Source organism: Hyaena hyaena, unplaced genomic scaffold (genome assembly GCF_003009895.1).
Source record: "Hyaena hyaena isolate Hyena2069 unplaced genomic scaffold, ASM300989v1 scaffold_551, whole genome shotgun sequence".
Lineage (NCBI taxonomy): Eukaryota > Metazoa > Chordata > Mammalia > Carnivora > Hyaenidae > Hyaena > Hyaena hyaena.
Genome location: NW_024081183.1, coordinates 28894 through 48477, shown reverse-complemented (window position 1 = coordinate 48477; position 19584 = coordinate 28894). Strand labels below are relative to the sequence as shown.

The 19584-nt window shown below is 45.8% G+C and overlaps 1 protein-coding gene across 3 annotated transcripts in view; it reads left to right on the top strand.

Moving 5' to 3' along the window:
- The window catches only part of TRIT1 (tRNA isopentenyltransferase 1), a 45892-nt gene extending 40340 nt beyond the window's left edge, over positions 1-5552 (top strand). Inside the window, exons 9-12 of one of the 3 annotated variants that reach the window (XM_039255964.1) lie at positions 1415-1524; positions 1857-1974; positions 4454-4605; positions 5009-5552. In XM_039255964.1, coding sequence (XP_039111895.1) covers positions 1415-1524; positions 1857-1974; positions 4454-4605; positions 5009-5020 — 392 coding nt within the window. In that variant the 3' untranslated portion in view covers positions 5021-5552. Of the gene's footprint in view, positions 1-1414; positions 1525-1856; positions 1975-4453; positions 4624-5008 lie in introns of those variants that run through there. The other 2 variants (XM_039255963.1, XM_039255965.1) reach the window with 2 other exon arrangements.
- Positions 5553-19584: the final 14032 nt, after the last annotated feature.

The following is a 19584-nucleotide window of genomic DNA, read 5'->3' as shown; positions in this document are numbered from 1 at the left end:
CAGCTTCCTTCTCCCCAGGGCTAACAATTAGTCTGTAACAAAAGATGTTTTTTATAATGATTTGAAACTTCCTTCTTTGGTAAAGCCACAGTAACTCCCCCATCTCTGAGTCCAGAGGGATCGACGGCCCAGAGCACCATCTGCCCATTCCTCATCCATGTGTGTGCCGGCACAGCCCTGGTGCTAGAGTGAAAGGCACAGCTGCCTTGTAAACCAGGAGCTGTGTGTGATTGGCCGGGACTGGTCGGCTGGGATAGGGTTCTGGCAGGAAGCCAGAGGGACTTCCCCGCCCCAACTTGGCCTTGGACCCAAGCCAGAAATAGCAGCTGGGAGCCGAGAACTTGTTGAAAGGTGCTTAGACAGGGCACAGAAGCCCAACAAAGGACTCAGAGGGGAAGGGAAAATATAGAGTGGCCTGGAAACAGGTGCAGAGCTTAGCCAAGGCCAGGTGTGCTGTGGATGCTGCCTGCACCCTCCTGGTCTCACCTTTCCGCGTGGCGGCAGGTGCGGCCCAGGCCATTTTATGAAGAATCTTATTTGTGGTTAGCACAATCCAAAGGCCAGCACCTGCCAGCCGTTGGCATCCTAAGGACTTTGATGTTTTTGTCCATGGGGAGATGCTCTTTGCCTTTAGGCAACTGACTTAACCTAGCTGTGGAAGGCAATTTAGTGTGTCCAGAGACAGGGGAGGCTACCAGCAGAAACTAAACCTGGTGGCTCCAATGGATGAAATGCCTGTCTCTGTACCCTAGGCTGTCTCCAGTCTCTTCTCCGTTCAGAAGTGTTTACCTAAGGGTGTTTCTTGAATACGCCTGTAGATCTGTTTCCTAAAAGAAAGGGGCTCAACTAGTTCCATTTCAAGGCTTTCTAGTTGTCAGATTTAGTGGCTCACTGGCTGATAACTCTTCTGTTCCCAGTCCCTGATTATCAGTATGGGGTCAATGAGTTTCATGAATGCCAGACTGCTGAGGGAATATATACAAACCTGAACCTAGTGTGCTCCTAGAGAGCTTTGAACCTGCTTGCCACAGAGCAACATCACTGTAAGATGATAGGGAACTTAGAACAGGCATTTACTTGAAGCTGTTAGTTTATTTACTCCTGTGATGTGCTATCTTTATACCACTAGAGCTATTACTTCACTCTGTTTTTCTCACTGATCTGAAAGACCCTGTCTCTGGAAGTCTGGATTATACAGCTAGACTTGTTGGCTATGTAGATCAGTGAACCTTCTAGGTCATTTTCGAATTGCATGTAGTTGTTTGTTCATATTTCTGGTTAGAATGTATGGCATGGTCAGAATGTTTATTTCTTTGTCCCCATATATTTCCCTTGAGGATTCCTGGAGTCCTGGGAGCAGAATTGATTGGGTGTTGGAGGCTGACCTCTCACATCTTCTCTTTGTCATCATTAGGACCTGGTCCCAATGTCCCCCCAGTATATGGCTTAGAAGTATCTGATGTCTCGAAGTGGGAGGAATCTGTTCTTGAACGTGCTCTTGAAATCGTGCAGAGTTTCATCCAGGTGATTATTAATCACAGTACTGCCTTTTGTCTGGCTTTCGGAGGGCTTTCCTCAGCTGGCACCTTTGTTGGTATGTCAGGGAACCAAGCTTTCTCTTCGTGGAATAGAGCAGAAGGGCTGGCTGCTTTTAGATCCCTGGAGGCTGTGTTTCTGCTTTCACATTTAGAAAGGTTGTTGCTAAAATCTGTCCGTCATCCACCTGCTGTCTGGAATGAGGAAAAGGAATCTTGGGAAAATCCCACTCCCCTTAATATCAGAGAATAACATCCAAATCTCTCTGATTGAACTGCTTCCTTTCCATCTCCCTCTTTCCCCCACCCCTGTTCTTTCAGGGCCACAAGCCTGTGGCTGCTCCAGTAAAGATGCCATGCAGTGAAACGGAGAACAAGAGGAGTTATCACATGTGTGACCTCTGTGATCGGATCATCATTGGGGACCGTGAATGGGCAGGTAGAGTCTGGGGACGGGCGTGGAGAAATCTGTTAAGGGTGGTTCATAGTGACTTCATGCAGTTTAAGGTCTTTGGTAGGCTGAATGCTGGGCTCTGCTTATGAATAAAGGGATGGCCAGATTCCTCTACGAGCCTAAGTACTCAAATTTCATGGAGACTTTCCTATATTGGAGAGTTATGTGTGTGTTCTGAATTTTCAAGGAAGGTTGTGTGCCCTCCAACTTCAGCTAGAGTAGATATTTTATACTGAGAGGTCTGCAGTTAACTTCCCAGAGCTCCTTTGACTTTCCTGATGCTACCTTCTAGGAGTTTCTGGGTCCTTCATGTTTAGACCTCAGTGTGGGTGAGGTACGAGCGTAAGGGAACTGGCCAACTCACCCAGGAGACCCAGACCAGAGCCAGCTGGGGAGGCCGGGGGGGGGGTGCGTGCCGTGGCTCCTCCTCAGTACACTCTTGGCAAGTGGCGTCTCTTTGATGACTGTTAGGGTATTGTATAGAAGTCGTGGTGATGCTTGGGACTGTGAGACAGTGTTGAGTGGTGGCAGCTGACTGTCCCACACGGATAAAGATAGTGATCAGTGATCCAGGGGTGCTGTCTTCTTTCAAGGTACTCACACCAACCAGCCGTGGCCCTTCCCTAAGGCTCTCTTTCCTTCTGAGAGCCTGGGTCCGCCTCCGCCGCAGTAATACCCACACTCCCCCTGTCCGATTCCTCTAGTCCTCAGTCAGAGCCCACAAAGGGCCAGGACCTCTAAGCCTTGAGCTCACACTGCAGTTGGAAACTCGTTTAAGGCTCACTCCTCTGGAGCACAGTAGGGCTTGTGGTGTACCCAGTGGCTGGAATCCTTCTGTTCCAAGTACTGCCTTGCATGGGATTCTCATAGAAATGACGTTTTCTCCCCATTCCAACCAATAGAATGATTAGTTCTATTAACTGGTAGCATTGGCAAAATGAACGCCATTGTCAGAGACTGGGGATGGCTGTGATTTGCTCAAGCAGCAGAAGAAGCCTCAATTGTCGTTGGTTTATAATGATGAAAGGGGAAGAGAAAGAGAGCATCTGATTGTTTTCTCTAAAGGAAACTTAGTGGTTCGATTTGTCGAATGTCCTTCAGGGATAGCCTTAAAGAAGCAACATTTGTGAGCCTTTGTGAGCTTAGCTTGTGTGAGCCCTTCTATAGCGCCATCTGTCAAGTCAGTGCTCCCATCTCCTGCTGCCGTGGAGAGCCAGGCCAGAAGCCCTTTTTTCTTTTTCTTTTTTTTTGCCTTAGGCTCTAGCTGGAGAATAAAGCTGACTTTTTCCCCCAAGTAAACTTTTCTTTGACTTCTAACCTCTTCCTTACTTTTTCTTTTTTTGCTTCAAAACCTTACTTAAAATGTTTTTAATATATATCAAAGAGCGTTTAATCTAGTCATGTATCTCTTTAGATGCTTCCAAATAAGATTTTCTTGAAAAAGAATAAATAAAAAGACGCTGGGATGAGTTAGTCAGAGGGTGGGAACAGTCTTTGGGGTGAGAGGTCAGGAATTGGTATCAGGCAGCAGTGGCCTCCCAGCTTTACGGCTTCTGTGTGCTCTCACAAGGGCTCCTCAGGGAAGAATGCTTCCCGTTATCTCTCGGGAGCATTGTGTGCTTGGAGAATGCGAGGCTTGCGAGTTAGTCATTCGAATGGCTTATCTGGCCCACGCATGGGGATGTCAGACCAGGAGGGCCAACCTGTGTGAGCAGGGGAGTGGAAAGGACAGCTCTGGGTGCTATGGGGCTGATGTGGGGCAGAGAATCTGCCCTGCACTGAGGACAAGGATTTGGATTTGTCACTTTTAGCTGAGTGAGTGGAAAGGTAATTTATCTGTAACAGGAAGCCCCATGCTGGAAAAGTGAGTCTAGAGCCCTGCCTCTGGAAAATTGGGTCTCTTTTTGAACTATAGATGAGCTGAAGAAAATACCTGCTGTGTGTCCTTGGACAAAACATAAGGCCTCGGTGAACTTTAGTTTGTATCAAGCGAGCTGAATAATACCATCCTGCACAACTGCTGTGAGGATTAGTGATGTAAATAAAGCACCCAGCGGGGTCTGCTTGATACCAGGTAGCTTGCTGGCCATGTAACTCATTCTTCCCTTAAAAATGCTAAACAGCTATACCGCACATGTGTTGATCCTGTTATTATTAAAGAAAGGGATTGTATAGTTAATTTTTATGCTTCTAGGATTGATTCTAGAAAGTTCTAATGAGAGGGGCACCTGGGTGGCTCAGTTGGTTAAGTGTCCGACTTTGACTTGGATCATGATCTCGTGGTTCACAAGTTGGAGCCCTGCGCTGGGCTCTGTGCTGACAGCTCGGAGCCTGGAGCTGCTTCGGATTCTGTGTCTCCCTCTCTCTCTGCCCCTCCCCCACTCGTGCTTGGTCTCTCTGTCTTTCAAAAATAAATAGATGTTAAAAAATTTTTTTTGCTGCTATTGTTTTTCTTTTGTCTCAGCACATATAAAATCCAAAGCCCACTTGCACCAGCTGAAGAAAAGAAGAAGATTGGACTCAGGTGCTGTTGCTACCATAGAAAATCAGAGTGTTTCTCCAGACTGTGACAAAGAGCTTAAGGAGAAAGGATCCCCAGAGCAGAATATGAAAGAGGTGAAATCCAGTGTTTAAAAGACATGTCCCAGAGCCTTTGCACAGGTGGAGACCCAGTTCAGGAGGGAGGGTTAGGTCTCTGTCCCCGTCTGGGCTGAAGAGTGCTATGTAGAAAGCCCCCACCATTTTTTTCCTTCTGTGATGTGGTTTTAAAGTCTCACATTCTCTGTCATGGAAACAGCAGGTCTTGTTAGCTCCTTGTTTGGCTGATGTGTCTGGTAATGATGATTTGGGAAGGGATTTTCCCCCCTTTTAACCTTAAAGGTTCTATTTTTAAAAGAGGTACAGATTGCACTTTTTTATACTTGAGGATCTTTCTGGTAATGAGTACTGAGTTCCCCTATATCCCTTTAAAAAGAAGTTTTTATGTCCCTGACTCTGGCTAAAAATATCTTCCTTCCAGATACTTTTATAGATGACTGAAGTCTTGTGAGCCACAGATCAGGAGTTCTGGATTTGAGTGAATGGCAAGAACGGACCAGCCCCAGTGAGATGATTGAGTGACCTCAGCCAGTTCTTGGAATTCCACAGACAAGGAGAGAAAGGAGGTGGTCGTGACGTGGTGCTTGAAAACGTTTGTTGTGCTCCTCCTGTCTAATAATTACTATCACTGCTGTCTTTCTATTGAGTTAGGAGTCTATATATTTTTTTTAAAGTTAAATAAAGAAAAAGTTCCCAAGAGTCTCTGTAGTGCTTAAAAAAATGTAAATTCCACATCTAGTGTATACACAGTGGGCTCTGTTACCCACATGACCGCTTTTTCTGTCTCAACATTCTTCATATGATCATGCTGTCTATTCATTATTTAGCAAATATTTATTGAGCACTTACCATATTCCTGGAAGACCTCTGGAGAGGGTCTTTTATTGAAGATTTGTGATTTCCAGCAATGTTGAGTGTATGTATGTATTTAGCATAAAATGAAGCATTTTTATGTTTATAGTTCAGCAACATTGATTTTGTTCACTATGCTATACAACAGTCACCTCTCTTTGCAGAACTTTTTCATCACCCCAAACAAGGCATATCTACTTATTTTTTAATTAAAAAAATTTTTTTAAATGTTTTACCTATTTCTGAGAGAGAGAGACAGTGTGACACAGAATCTGAAACAGCCTCCAGGCTCTGAGCTAGCTGTCAGCACAGAGCCCGACGCGGGGCTCGAACCCACGAACTGTGAGATCATGACCTGAGCTGAAGTCGGACCCTTAACCAGCTGAGTCACCCAGGCGCCCCTATTTTTAAATTTTTTTACATTATTTATTTTTGAGAAAGACAGAACATGAGCAGGGAGGGTCAGAGAGAAGGAGACACAGAATCTGAAGCAGGCTCCAGGCTCTGAGCAAGCATTCAGCACAGAGCCCAACGCAGGGCTCGAACCCATGAACCGCGAGACCATGACCTGAGCTGAAGTCAGACTCTCAACCGACTGAGTTGCCATCCAGGTGCCCCAAGGCATATCTATTAAGCAATAACTCCACTCAAGTAATATTTTATTTGTTCAGAATTACTATGTGTAAGGCTAGAGGGAATACAGAAATAGAATGAGGTGTCGATCTTGCTTTCAGGAAGCTTTGTTCATACTGTACAAGCAGCCAGTCTAGGGCAGAGAATATCTAACAGCCAAAAGAGGTGTGTGGAATTGCACTTAGGAGGGGAAGGGATTGTGTAAGAAGGAGCATTTCTGCTGGACCTTAAAAATCAGTTCTTGGGGCACCTTTGTGGCTCAGTCGGTTAAGTGTACAACTCGTAATCTCTGCTCAGGTCATGATCTCACAGTTTGTGAGTTTTGAGTCCAGTGTCCGGCTCTGCACTGACAGTGTGGAACCTGCTTGGGATTCTCTCTTTCCCTCTCTCTGCCCCGCTCTCCCTCCCCCCCTTTCTCTCTCAAAATAAATAAATAAACTTAAAAAAAGTGAAAGCAATTCTTAGTTAGCCATGCCTACGAAGAGAAGGTAAAAACTTCTGAACTTGATTGACCGTTTTAAACACTGCTGAACTCCATAGCCTCACCTGCTTTTTTCCCCTTCTAACATTTTTTTAAAGTTTTACTTTTTCACTAAATTTGCTTATGTAGCCCTAAAATTAAAATGACATAAAAAGACATTCATTGAGAAATCTTGGTCCCACATCTATCCCCTTCTCCCCCAATACATAATTAATATTTGTTTCTTTTATCTCTCTCAAGTTTTTTTAATGAAAAAAAGAATAAACACAAATATACATTCTTTTCTTCCCCCCTTACCCAAAAAGATAGGATTTAGCACATACTGTCTTCATCTGTCACCTTACCTGTTGGCAATATCTCCGTTGATTTCTCCTGCCACTGCTATCAGGTCTCTTGTTTTAGGCCTTAACCACCGACCCTAGAGTTCCCCAGTCAACCCCAGCAGGGTTCACTGACCTTGTATCCTGAACTTCATTCAGATGCCAGCATTAGGCCCAAACCAGCCTCTGAGGAATTTTTTTTTTTTTTTACTACTTTATTTTTGAGAGCAAGAGAGACATATGAGCTGCGGAGGGACAGAAAAAAGGAGACCCAGAATCCGAAGCAGCTTCCAGGCTCTGAGCTGTCAGCACAGAGCCCAACGGCGAGGCTCAAACTCAGGAGCAGTAAAACTATGACCTGAGCTGAAGTCGGATACCAAACAGACTGAGCCACCTAGACGCCCCTGCCTCTGAGGAATTCTTCAGGTATGGCCAGCCCGTTCCTTGAGCCAGCAGATACCCTAGAACTTACTATGTGCATGGTGCTTTGCTAGACTCCAAGGTACAGAGGTGATCCAGGTCCACGCTGATTAAATACTTACAGAATTAGAGAGCTGTTGCAAAGAGAGGACACTTGCTATAAGAGCAAGTAACCCAAGAGCCTCTGGCCACCCTGGTCATGCTGTGTGGGAGTGGGTGCATGTGTTGGGGGAAGGCATGTGCTGGGGCACGTGGGAGACACAGCATGGCAGGAGGGCGGGAGTCTACCCATGCCTGCGGAAACGGTACCACGTGACTCGGAAAGCTGGGCTTGTCCCCGTGACTTCAGCGGCTTCTCTTCTCCCTCCTTTTTTTTTTTTTTTTAATTTCTGCGAGAGACAGAATGAGCAGGGGAAGGTCAGAGAAAGGGAGACACAGAATCTGAAGCAGTCTCCAGGCTCTGAGCTGTCAGCACAGAGCCCGACGCGGGGCTCGAACCCACGAACCACGAGATCATGACCTGAGCCTAAGTCGGACGCTTAGCCGACTGAACCACCCAGGCGCCCCGAGCTTTACCCATTTTTAACGGCTTTGAATTTCAATAGTTTTTTATAATCCAAGAAATTATCTTTGTATCCACCGCGTAGGTTTTGTTTTGTTTTGTTTTGTTTTTAATGTTAAGTGTTTTTGATTGAGAGCATGAGCAGGGGAGGGGCAGAGACGGAGACACAGAATCTGAAGAGGTTCCAGACGGTCAGCACAGAGCCGGATGCGGGGCTCGAACTCAGGAGCCATGAGATAATGACCTGATCTGAAGTTGTCTGCTCGACTGACTGAGCCACCAAGGTGCCCCACCCCATGTTCTTCTTTACATTAAATAAACAATAGTATACTTTTCCCAATCGGTTTATTATTAGCTACTTAAGGAGCTAACAAGGCAGGAAGTCACATGTCTCCACTGGAAGGAGGCGATGAATACTTGACTGTGGGTCAAGCAGGACCAAACTATATGCATTCTCTTCTCACACAGCCCGGGGGGAGAGGGAGGGGGTGGTGAGGGGAGTGGAGGATGCTATTTCTCACCGGAAGCAGCTCAGCACAGGAGTACAGCTAGCAGCCCCCAGAGCTGGAATCTAGGCGAGGACTGCCGACTTCACAGCCCTGTTAAGCTAGCTGTTTTTAGGAGGAGCCTTAGTCTCTGAAATGCTCTTCACTCAAGTCGCTAAATATATTTTAAAGCTTTAAAAAAAGTTTTAATGCAGAAGCAGGAAAAACTAGTTTTAATCATCCTACCTCACAAAGCCTTTAATCCTTCCATCTGAAGTACCTGGAGGAACACATTGCAATCTCTATGGCAATTGGAAATCAGGAATTTCTTGAAAGAAAACATCCAAGTGCCTAATACTGATGAAGTACCTACGACGACATTTAAGCCACATTTAAGGCACTGACAGTGTGCTTACTGCCCCTATTAGAAACTATCAATCCAGCCAGATGGAATTCCTTCCCCATCAGCGGAGAGCTTAGACCGGGTGCCCTGGTCTGAAGCACTGCACCCAGGTAGATTTCCCCTTGTCTGCCTGCTGCCTTCTGAATGACTTTGCTGTTAAGTGTAGGGAAGGAGAATGGTTCTTCCTAGTGATTGTCCTAAGTGTAGAGATGAAAGGGTCCTTAGCCACCTTCTTGTGCAGATGGGGACACTGAGGCCCCAAACATGTTCCATTGTCACAGCGGGTTGTGGCAAAGCCAGGACAGACTTCAGCCTCCCTCTCCTCTCTCACTACTACTAAGTCACATTCCAGATCCATCTGAGAGCTGGAAAGGACTGTGGAAACTCGCCCTGGGCTATTTGTTCAGCCTGCAGGGAGGATGGGGAGTGCCATTTTGTACCATCTGGCCTCAGCTGATCCGCCGACAGCGGAGCCCTTTAGTCCAGGTGCTCAGAGTCCCCAGTCCACACAGTGCTATCTAAGTGGCTTTGCTAATTAATTCCAACACTCAGCAAGCTATTAGGTCCATATACCTCTGTCGGCAAATTTTTTTTCCTAGTTTTATTGAGATAAAATTGACATATAAAGTAAAAGTCTTGAGGCTTTACACTTCTTATAGTTCAGGCAATGCTGATTTTAAGTGGTAGGAGATACTCTGAAAAGAGAGCTGGATTCTTAGTCTTTAAAGTATTTTGCTTGATGGGGGTGCCTGGGTGGCTCAGTCGCTTAAGCGTCTGACTTGATTCAGGTCATGATCTTGCAGTTTGTGAGTTCGAGCCCTGCATCCAGCTCTGAGCTGACAGCTCTGAGCCTGGAGCCTGCTTCGGTTTCTGTGTCTCCCTCTCTCTCTGCCCCTCCCCTGCTCGCACTCTGTCTTTCTGTCCTCAAAAATAAACATTAAATTTTTTTTTTAAATATCTTGCTTGATTTTCAGGACTAAGCAGGAAAACAGTTCATCTATAGGTACATTGTTTGATCCTTTGTAACCCTCAGTAACTATTTGTATTCTTAGCCTCATTTCCTACAAAGAGGATTTTTCTTGGGTGCCTGGGTGGCTCAGTCGGTTAAGTGTCCGGCTTCGGCTCAGGTCATGATCTCACGGTTCATGGGTTCGAGCCCCGCATCGGGCTCTGTGCTGACAGCTAGCTCAGAGCCTGGAGCCTGTCTTCAGATTCTGTGTCTCCCTCTCTGACCCTCCCCTGCTCACGCTGTCTCTCTCAGAAATAAACATTTAAAAATTTTTTTAAATAAAAAGGATTTTTCTGCTTAAAACATAGTAAAACATTAAAAAACAACAAAACACTAGAAAGCAAACTTTTTATGAATATAATAAGTAACCTGTCTATATTCCCAACATCTAAAAAGTCAAATACCGGTTGAATTAATCACATGAAAGGATAAAAGCTAAGTGGTTGTCTACATAAATGATCCGATTTAATCCTTAAATAGCCTTTAACCAGGATGAAGAAATCTGGAAATAGTAGCCACAGGAAAGAATTTCATCATTTGATTATCACCTGCTTGGGCAGTTAGGGCCCTTTTCTAAAAAGATGGCCAACTGGTCACTTGTGAAACTATTGTGAAAACGTACAAAGGAAGCTGCATGGTTTTATTAGTTAGGATAAAAGGCTAAGCTGCTGTAACAAAGAGACTCGACAGTGCAGTGGTTTAAAGAACAAAGAAGTTTGTTTCTTTTTCACATAAACAACTCTCACATAACATTTCTGAAGCACGCCATCCAGGTCAGTGGGTCAGCTGTGCTCCCAGCAGTCATTCAAGGACGCGGGTTCCTTATATCATGTTGCTTTTCCATCCTCTGGGGGGACATTGTCATTACCTGCGTGATTGAAACTGGGTCATTGCTGGTTCCAGGGAGTGAGGAGGGGAAAAAAGAGCATAGAGGAGACACCCGAAACCCCAAAGCCTAGACCCTGCAGCGGCACGCAGACCTCACACTTTTCGTTGGCAAGAGCTTGGTCATAGGGCTGTCCACGCTTCCTGCAAAGGGGGCTGAAAAATGCGGTCAAGCTGCATGCCAAGAAGAAACTGGAGAGCAGATTTTGGTGGCAACTTGCAGTCTCCACTAAATACAAACTTGTTACCGTGGAAAGAGCACCGGACTCCAGGCTGGTGTAACTAATTAGCTCTGGTGTCTTTGCTGGGGGCAAATCTCTCTATTTCCCCATCTGTGAGATCAATGAGCTGTATGAGCTGACTGCTGAACTATTTCGAAAAAAGTAAAGCTTGACAAAAATCTCGGCTGGTGAGATTTTTAAAGACAGGTTAAAAGAAAATGTAGGGAAAGAGACTGAATAAGCCGCATGGGCCAATGGCCAACACTCAAGATGGCGGGGAGGAATGATATGTATGTTGGCGGCGTTATGAAATAAGTGAACTAAGGGCTGTCAGTACCTCTAGACTTCTTTTTATGTGGAAAAAAAGAAACTGCTACTTGTACTTGCAGCTGAACACTTTCCTATCTAATATATTGCCTCTGAGACCTTTGGAAAATGGCTCAAGCAGCCTGGGTTTCCTTATAAAATGGAGTCAGACTGGAAAAGTCAGACTGGAAAAGTCAGTCTGGAAAGTCAGACTTTCGCTTAGGTCATGATCTCGCGGTTCATGGGTTCGAGCTCCGCGTCGGGCTCTGTGCTGACTGCCAGCTCAGAGCCTGGAGCCTGTTTCAGAGTCTGTGTCTCCCTCTCTCTCTGACCCACCCCTGTTCACGCTGTCTCTCTCTCTCCTAGAAATAAATAAAAATTAAAAAAATAAATAAATAAAATGGAGTTATTAGCTCCATTCCAGGAGACATCGTGGGGATTAAATGAGATCCTTTTGAAAACAGCATAGTTCTTGCCATTTACTGGGCAACACAGTGCCCAGTAAATGGTAATTATGAATTGGATTTATTTGCTTCATTGTGGAAAAATTGTTAATACTATTCAAGTGTTGGTTTACGGTATAGTTTGGTTCTCAGAAGTTGTCAGGGTCAAGCTCTGACTTGAAACTGATGAGTTCTGTGGTCCTCAATGTTAATGGCCAAAAACAGTGCCTCAGGCATTATCTGCCACCCAAACAGCAATTAGTGGTTGTTATTGTTTGCTTGGGTTTTTTGTTGTTGTTGTTGTTGTTGTTTAAAAAAATTGCTTTAAGTAAACTCTACAGCCAGTGTGGGGCTTGAACTTATGACCTCGAGATCAAGAGTCAAACACTGTACGAACTGATCCAGCCAGGTGCCCCTACTGTTTTTTAATGCATATGATTTCTTCATGGTTTACCTCATTTCCTTAAACTGTGTTCATCTGAAATGCCCTTTCTGCTGCTTTTGAATTGCCGCTGAACACTTTCCTGTCTAATATATTGTCTCTGTGACCTTGGGAAAATGAGCTCCTATACATCCGTGAAGGCCCAAAGCTGATATCCTCTTCTCAGACAAAGCTTCGTTGGCACTTACAAGGAGGTTTAGTTTCTCCCAACTATGTGTTCTCATAGCAAGGTTTTGTTGTTGTTTAGTAATCTCTGGCCAATGTGGGCCTCAAACTCATGACCCCAAGATCAAGAGTCTCCTGCACCACCAACTGAGCCGGCCAGGCGCCCCTCCCTAGCAGTTATATGTAACATCAGGACGCACTTAGATAGCAGCATGTGCCAGACAGGCTTTAAGAACTTTACATATAACTCATTCAGCCCTCGCAACAGCTCTGTGAGGGAACATGGTCAGTGTCGTTATGAGCCCTATTTTGCAATTGAGGAAACTAAATGAAAGAATCAAGTGCTTTTCCTGAGGGCAAGCTGGGGTTTGAAACTAGGTGGGTGGCTCCAAAGTCTATATTCTTCCCCACCATATTCTTTCTTTTTTTCTTTCTTTCTTTCTTTTTATTTCTTAAGTTTATTTATTTTTGAGAGAGAGGATGAGTGGGGGAGGGGCAGGGTAAGAGGGGAGAGAGAGAATCCCAAGCAGGCTCCACGCTAACATGCGGGGCTGGAACCCATGAACCGTGAGATCATGACCTGAGCCTCAATCAAGAGTGGGACGCTTCACCGGAGGCCACCGAGGCCTCTATACTCACCATATTCTTCTACCGCCTTTCTCTGCTACAGCACATCTCACCTGTAACTATCTCTGGCTCCCACTGGAGAGTAAATTCTGTCAAGATGTCAGTCCTATTTTGAGACAAATGTAGGACATAGGTTGGGCTCCCAGGAGACACTGAGGCTAGTTCCCGCAAGCCATGACTGTCTAATCATCAACGTGGCTGCTTTTCATTGCGTTCCTGCTATGTGTCAGGCCTTGTATGTTAAGCACGTGCGTACCTTATCATGATTGCTTAAAACAAATGGACAAGCGGGGTGCCTGGGTGGCTCAGTCAGCTGAGCGCCCAGCTCTTGATTTTGGCTCAGGTCATGATCTCACGATTCATGGGATTGAGTCCCGCATCAGGCACTGTGCTGACAGCACGGAGCCTGCTTGGGATTCTCTGTCTCCTTCTCCCTGTGCCCTCCCCTGCATGTGCCCTCTCTCTCTCAATAAATAAATAAACATTATGCAAATTTTAATAAAATACATAAATAAACAGTAATGCACAAGGTAATTTATTATCCCCATTTTATAAGCAAGCATATATATTCATAGTGCTCCCTGGTGGCTGGCACAGAACGGACACACAGATACCTGCTGAGTACAAGAAAGAAAGCTGTGTGAAGGCAGGGGTTTTGTCTGTTCTTAAGTGCCTTATCCCTGGCACTTACAAGGGGGCCTGCTGCTGACATGCACTCACTAAACATTTGTTGAACTAGGATTTGAAGCCAGTTTGGGCTGAATCCAAACCCGTGCTCTGCCCATTGCACTACTTCTCTAAGGGCATTCCTTTAGGGCTACTTATTTATTTTAAGGTTTTATTATTGGGGCGCCTGGGTGGTTCAGTTGGTTAAGCCTCTGACTCCAGCTCAGGTCATGATCTCACAGTTCATGAGTTCGAGCCCCGTGTCAGGCTCTGTGCTGACAGCTCAGAGCCTGGAGCCTGCTTTGGATTCAGTGTCTCCCTCTCTCTCTCTGCCCCTCCCCTGTTTGTACTCTCTCTCTCTCTCAAAAATAAACAGTAAAATAAATTAAAAAATAAAAGATTTCATTATTTCAAAAAAATAATCTCTACACCTAATATGAGGCTTGAATTCACAACCCTGAGATCAAGAGTCACATGCTCCACTGACTCAGCCACCCACGCACTCCTAGGGCTTTTTTTAAATTTATTTATTTTTTATTTCATAGTTTCTTGTCCTAGGGCTTTTTAAACATATAAATTATTTATATCCCAACTACTTATAAGAAGGAATCAAGAAGAAAAAGCAAAAAACATTGCCGAAGAATTAACACTTCTACTATGATGCTTATTTTAGTTAAGACTCATGGTCACAAATGGAATCAGCTAAACTCTGAAGCAAAAAGGTGACTTTATGATAAGATTACTTAGGCCTCTCATCAGATTCAAGATGGAAAAGCCGTAGGCGTTTCCAGTGCCACCTGATCTGATGCTGGAGAGACTCCTCTTTCACTGCACATGGGCTTTCTCCACATGGCGGGAGACCAGGCTGCCAGGGGCACCTAAGCTTTGAGGTTTTACATCAGAGAATGTGCTGACTCTTTCTCTAAGTTCAGAAGTGTCAGGACCTCCTCCACCCGTTGGGATGGCTACTATCAAAACCCAGGAGGGGCGCCTCGGTGGCTCAGTCGGTTAAGCATCCAACTTCAGCTCAGATCATGATCTCACGGTTTGTGGGTTCGAGCCCCGCATCGGGCTCTGTGCTGACAGCAAGCTCAGAATCTGGAGCCTGCTTCAGATTCTGTGTCTCCCTCTTTCTCTGACCCTCCCCAGCTCGTTCGTGCGTGCGCACTCTCTCTCTCTCTCTCTTGCCAGCTCAGAGCCTGGAACCTGTTTCAGATTCTGTATCTCCCTCTCTCTCTGATCCTCTCCTGCTCACGCTGTCTCTCTCTCTCTCTCTCAGAAATAAATAAAAACATTCATGAAAAAAATTAAAAAAACAAACAAAAAAACCCCCCAAAACCCAGGAAGTAACAGGTATTGATGAGGATGTGGAAGTGTTGAAACCATTGTGTCTGGCTGGTGGGACTGTAAAATGGTACAGCTGCTGTGGGAAGCAGTATGGCGGTTCCTCAAGAAATTAAAACTAGAATGGCCTTGTGATCCAGCCATTCCACTTCAGGAGGGATAGCCAGAAGAACTGAAAGCAGAGTCTTTCTTTTTTTAATAATTTTTTTTTTTTTTTTGAGAGAGAGAGTCAGAGTGCGCCAGTGGGGCAGAGGGGCAGAAAGAGAATCTATTTTGTTTGTTTTCTTAATTTATTTATTTTGAGGGCCCCTGGGTGGCTCAGTCGGTTAAGCGTCCAACTTTGGCTCAGGTCAGCATCTCACAGTTCACAGGTTCAAGCCCCACGTCGGGCTTGGTGCTGACAGCTCAGAGCCTGGAGCTGCTTCGGATTCTGTGTCTCCCTCTCTCTCTGCCCCTCCCCCACTCTCACTCTGTCTCTCTCTCTCTTTTAAAAATAAATAAACATTTTTTTAAAAGTCCCAAGAGAGGGCTCCTAGCAGAACTGAATTCTGTTGTTTCTCCCAGATTTAAGCGGGAGAGCCGGTCACCTAAGAACATGGAAACTCACTGTAGAATGATATGACTGATGTGGCGCCTGGTTGGTTCAGTCGGTAGAGCATGTGACTCTTGATCTCAGGGTTGTAATTTTGAGCCCCATGTTGGGTGTACAGGTCACTTAAAATCTCGGGGCGCCTGGGTGGCTCAGTTACGTGCCTGACTTGGTTTCGGCTCAGGTCATGATCTCACAGTTTCGTAGGTTCGAGCCCTGCTTTGGGCTCTGTGCTAACAGTGCAGAGCCTGCCTGGATTCTCTCTCTCTCTCTCTCTCTCTCTCTCTCTCCCTCCCTCTCCCTTTCTCTCTCTCAAAATAAAGAAATAAACTTAAAAAAATAAAATAAAATCTTAAAAAAACAAAAAACTATGTGACTAGAAACAATGGGACTGCGGGAAAAACAGCTTTTAAGAAGGGGGTGGGGGTGGGATTGTCCAGCTGCGACACAGAGCCAGCAAGTGGCATGTGAGGGGACACCCTGAATATAGTCTAGCCCTTAGTGGCACATGCTGACCGCGGAGTACTTCCCACCCTAACGGAAGGCCCTATCTCTGCAAGGCCCCGGCACAGTGCATTCTCAGGTGTGAGGCTAAGCCAGCCTCTGAGTCACCAGACGTGCGGTGATGGACCCTCTGAAGTGAGATTTAAAGAACATCATTTAGCCTATGCCTCCTGCCTGAGCTTCCCGGTTCATATGTGGGGATTGAGGGATAAAGACCTCTGTATAGCTGTTACTGGTGGATTCAGAGGTGCCTCTGTGTCCTACTCAAAGTGCATAATGAGGGAGATTGCATGAAAACCATCCTGACCCGATGGGAGGGCCCACCGGCCCTCCCCAGACTTTGACGGAATCTTCGTATGCTGCTAGAAACTACCTTCTTAATAATGACACTCCTGGCTTTCAGTTGTTTTAAATGTCAGCATGTAAAGGGTGCACGGAATTCAGCGATCACCTGCTTCTATTGTTTCCAAACTTGCTTTGGCCGAGGATCCTCCCCAAACCCCCGCCCTGCCCAAGTAAATCCTTACCCAGACTCCTAATACGTAAGACAGATCGAAGCAGAGTGGCTTGGGGTCTTGCCGGGTCACAGGGACCTCTGGACCCTCTGATTCAAGTCTCTTCCTTTACGGAACACACTTTGAAAGTCACTGATCTAGAGTAGCCATTTTATTTCGCAGGTGGGGAAATCAAGGCCCAGGGAGGTTCAGCGGGTCCCCCACAAGGGCACCAACAGTAGCAGAGCTGACTGGGACCCCGGTCTCCCAGCTTGGGGATTGTGCCCTTTCTCGCATCAGGCTGCTTCTGGCTGTTTTGAAGGAGCACTTCAACAAGGTAGTTACATTTGTCTTCACGATACGTGCACAGTGCTTTCTTCGGGCGGATGAACTGAACCAACAGGAAGGCAAGTCGGGGCCATTGGGAGCCTAATCTAATAAATAAAGAAGAGCTTTAGAATTAGGAACTTCTGTTCATTTATTCGACAGACTTAATGATTGCTTGCGGTTCACCATTCTAGGTGCTAGACACGTATCAGTGATGTATCCATGTAGACACTTCCTGTCTTCAGAGAGTTCGAGTCTTCTGTGCCATTTCCATGGAGGTGATAAATGCTGTTAGAGCAATGTTCAGGAAACACACGCGATTGTACCTGACCCAGTTCAGAGGCCTACGAAGTCTGTCTGAGGACATGGCACCTAAGAAAACACTGGAATAGATCATGGGAGTGAACCAGGTAGGGGAGAGTTAGGGGGGAAAGGCCAGAGAGCTCTGCAGGAACCAGGTCGTAGATGGCCCTGCACACCCTTAACCCCGAGATAACAACATCAGGTGTGTTTACTGGAGAAGTGACTCTGGGGCCATTCGGAGAATGAATTGGCTGGAGGCAGCCAAGAGGCAGGCAGATGGTAAAGTGTAGCAGGTAGAATTTATGGGATTTGACGATTGGTTAAATGTTGGTGGTGAAGGAGGGGAAAGGGTCAGGAATGAGGCTCAGGTTTCTCATCCAAGCAGTTGATTGATGGTGTCCTTTGGCCAAGACGGAGAGCACTGGAGGAAGGGCAGACTGGGCCTCGGGCAGAGGATGAGTTCACTTTGGGACTCATTGAGATTAAAGTGTGTGCGGAGAAGCCTCATGGAAACTGGATATTCAGGTTGAGCCCAGTGAGAATTCTGGGCTGGAGATAGAGGTCTTAGTCATCAGCACTGATGGTATTTGAAGCTGTGGAAGATGAGGTCACTGGGTGGGTAGCGAGAAGAGAAAGGTCTAGAACGGAGCTTGTGGAACACAGACAACTGTGGAAGAGAGCTTGTGTCAGAAACGGAGGCACAGCGAGAGAGCAGGGAGAAACCAGGAGGCTGTGATGGCCAAGGCCAAATGGAAAGCACTTTGAGGGGGGAGTAGTCAGTAGGGAAGAATGTGTAGAGAAGCCATGTCTGATAAGGAATGAGAAACATTCAGTGGATTTTAGTGATGAAGACATTGTCGTAATGTTGGTAAGAGAAGGCTCAGCTGATGGTTGGAAAATGGAAGCCATGTCTCAGTGATTTGAGGAGTAAGTAGGAGGAGAATGGCCATAGTGAGGGTGTTTTCCTCAAGTAACGAACGGAAGGAGGGAGGGTGGCTGCTGCTGGAAGTTTAGGGTTGAAGGAAGTTCTTTTCCTTTATTGCTGAGAGACTTTCCCAGGCTTAAATGCTACTTGGAAGGGAGCAGCAGCTGCAGGTACTAGAAAATGGTTTCCTCCCTTTGCGAAAGATTTGGAGGTGGGGTGCCTGGCTGGCTCAGTCGGTAGAGTGCACGACTTGATCTCGGGGTCGTGAGTTTGAGCCCCGTGTTGGGTCTAGAGGTTACTTAAAAAAATAAGATATTAAGATAAATAAAAGAGAAAGATTTGAAGGAATGTCTTCAATATGACAGAGCAGCCTTCTGGATGCTCTCTACGGGTGGAGGTAGGGTGACCCACTCGGCCAGTGTGTTGGGGACTTTTGTGGTGTTACCACTGCGAGTCCCATGTCCCAGGAGACCCCTCGCTCGGGGAGACCCCTCGCTCCATAAGGATAAATAAGATATATTCTGCGGTTGCAGAGAGTGCGATCTATCATTTCTCTGAAGGTGTAGAGGAGCTACCTACCTTAGAAAAAGACCTCCCACAAGGAACAGAAGAAAATGTAGGCGGTGCCTGATTGATATTTCAGGAAGCTTCAGAGAGAGAGTACATCATTAACTGAGAAAAAGTGAACTTGCAAATGGAGGAATCTGTGATAAGAAAGGATGAGGAAGAGATTAAAAGTGTGGCTCGAAGCGGCTGGATGGCTCAGTGGGTTAAGCATCTGGCTCTTGATTTCAGCTCAGGTCATGATTTTCATGGTTGTTAAATCAGATCCCACATTGAGCTCTGTGCTGACAGCGAGGAGCCTGCTTGGGATTCTCTCTCTCCCTCTCTCCCTGCCCCTTGCCAGTATGTGCCCCCCACCCCCCGCAATAAATAAATTGACATAAAAAACTGCATGGAAGTAACGAATGCCAGATTAACACAATAGGGTTTACTAAATGCAGAAAACAGACTTCAGATGATCACCCAGAACACGGGGGAAATTGATAAAGGTATGAAAATAGAAGACGAGATATGGAGAAGGGAGCAATGAAAGATGAATTTTAAAAATTCAAACTAATGATTAATAATGAATAAAATAAATGAAAACACGTTAGTGCTTATTCTGTGCCAAGCATTCTGTAAGCCCTTTACACGTGTGAACTCACTTACTCCTCAGCACCGTGGGTACTATGATCCTCCCCATTTTGCACACAGGGAGACTGATACACAAGTAAGTTCAACCACTTACAAGTGGTAAGTGCAAGTTTATGCAGGTAGGAGGTGATGGAGCTGGTGAACCCAGGCGGTCCGGCTTCAAGGCCTTTGCTCTGAAGTGCTGAGTCTCATGCCTACAAGGCAGAACATTGAAACCAAATGATTCGGACTGTGTGTGTGCGACGGTGTGTGTATCTTAAATGCGAGGCCCAGTTCTGCTGCTGGGAAAAAGAGCAAGTCAGTGTAGATCCCTGCTCACACAGAGCTTACATTCTAGAGAGAAGAAAATATACCAAAAAGCAAACAGTTAAGAGAATTTCAACAAGTATGAAGT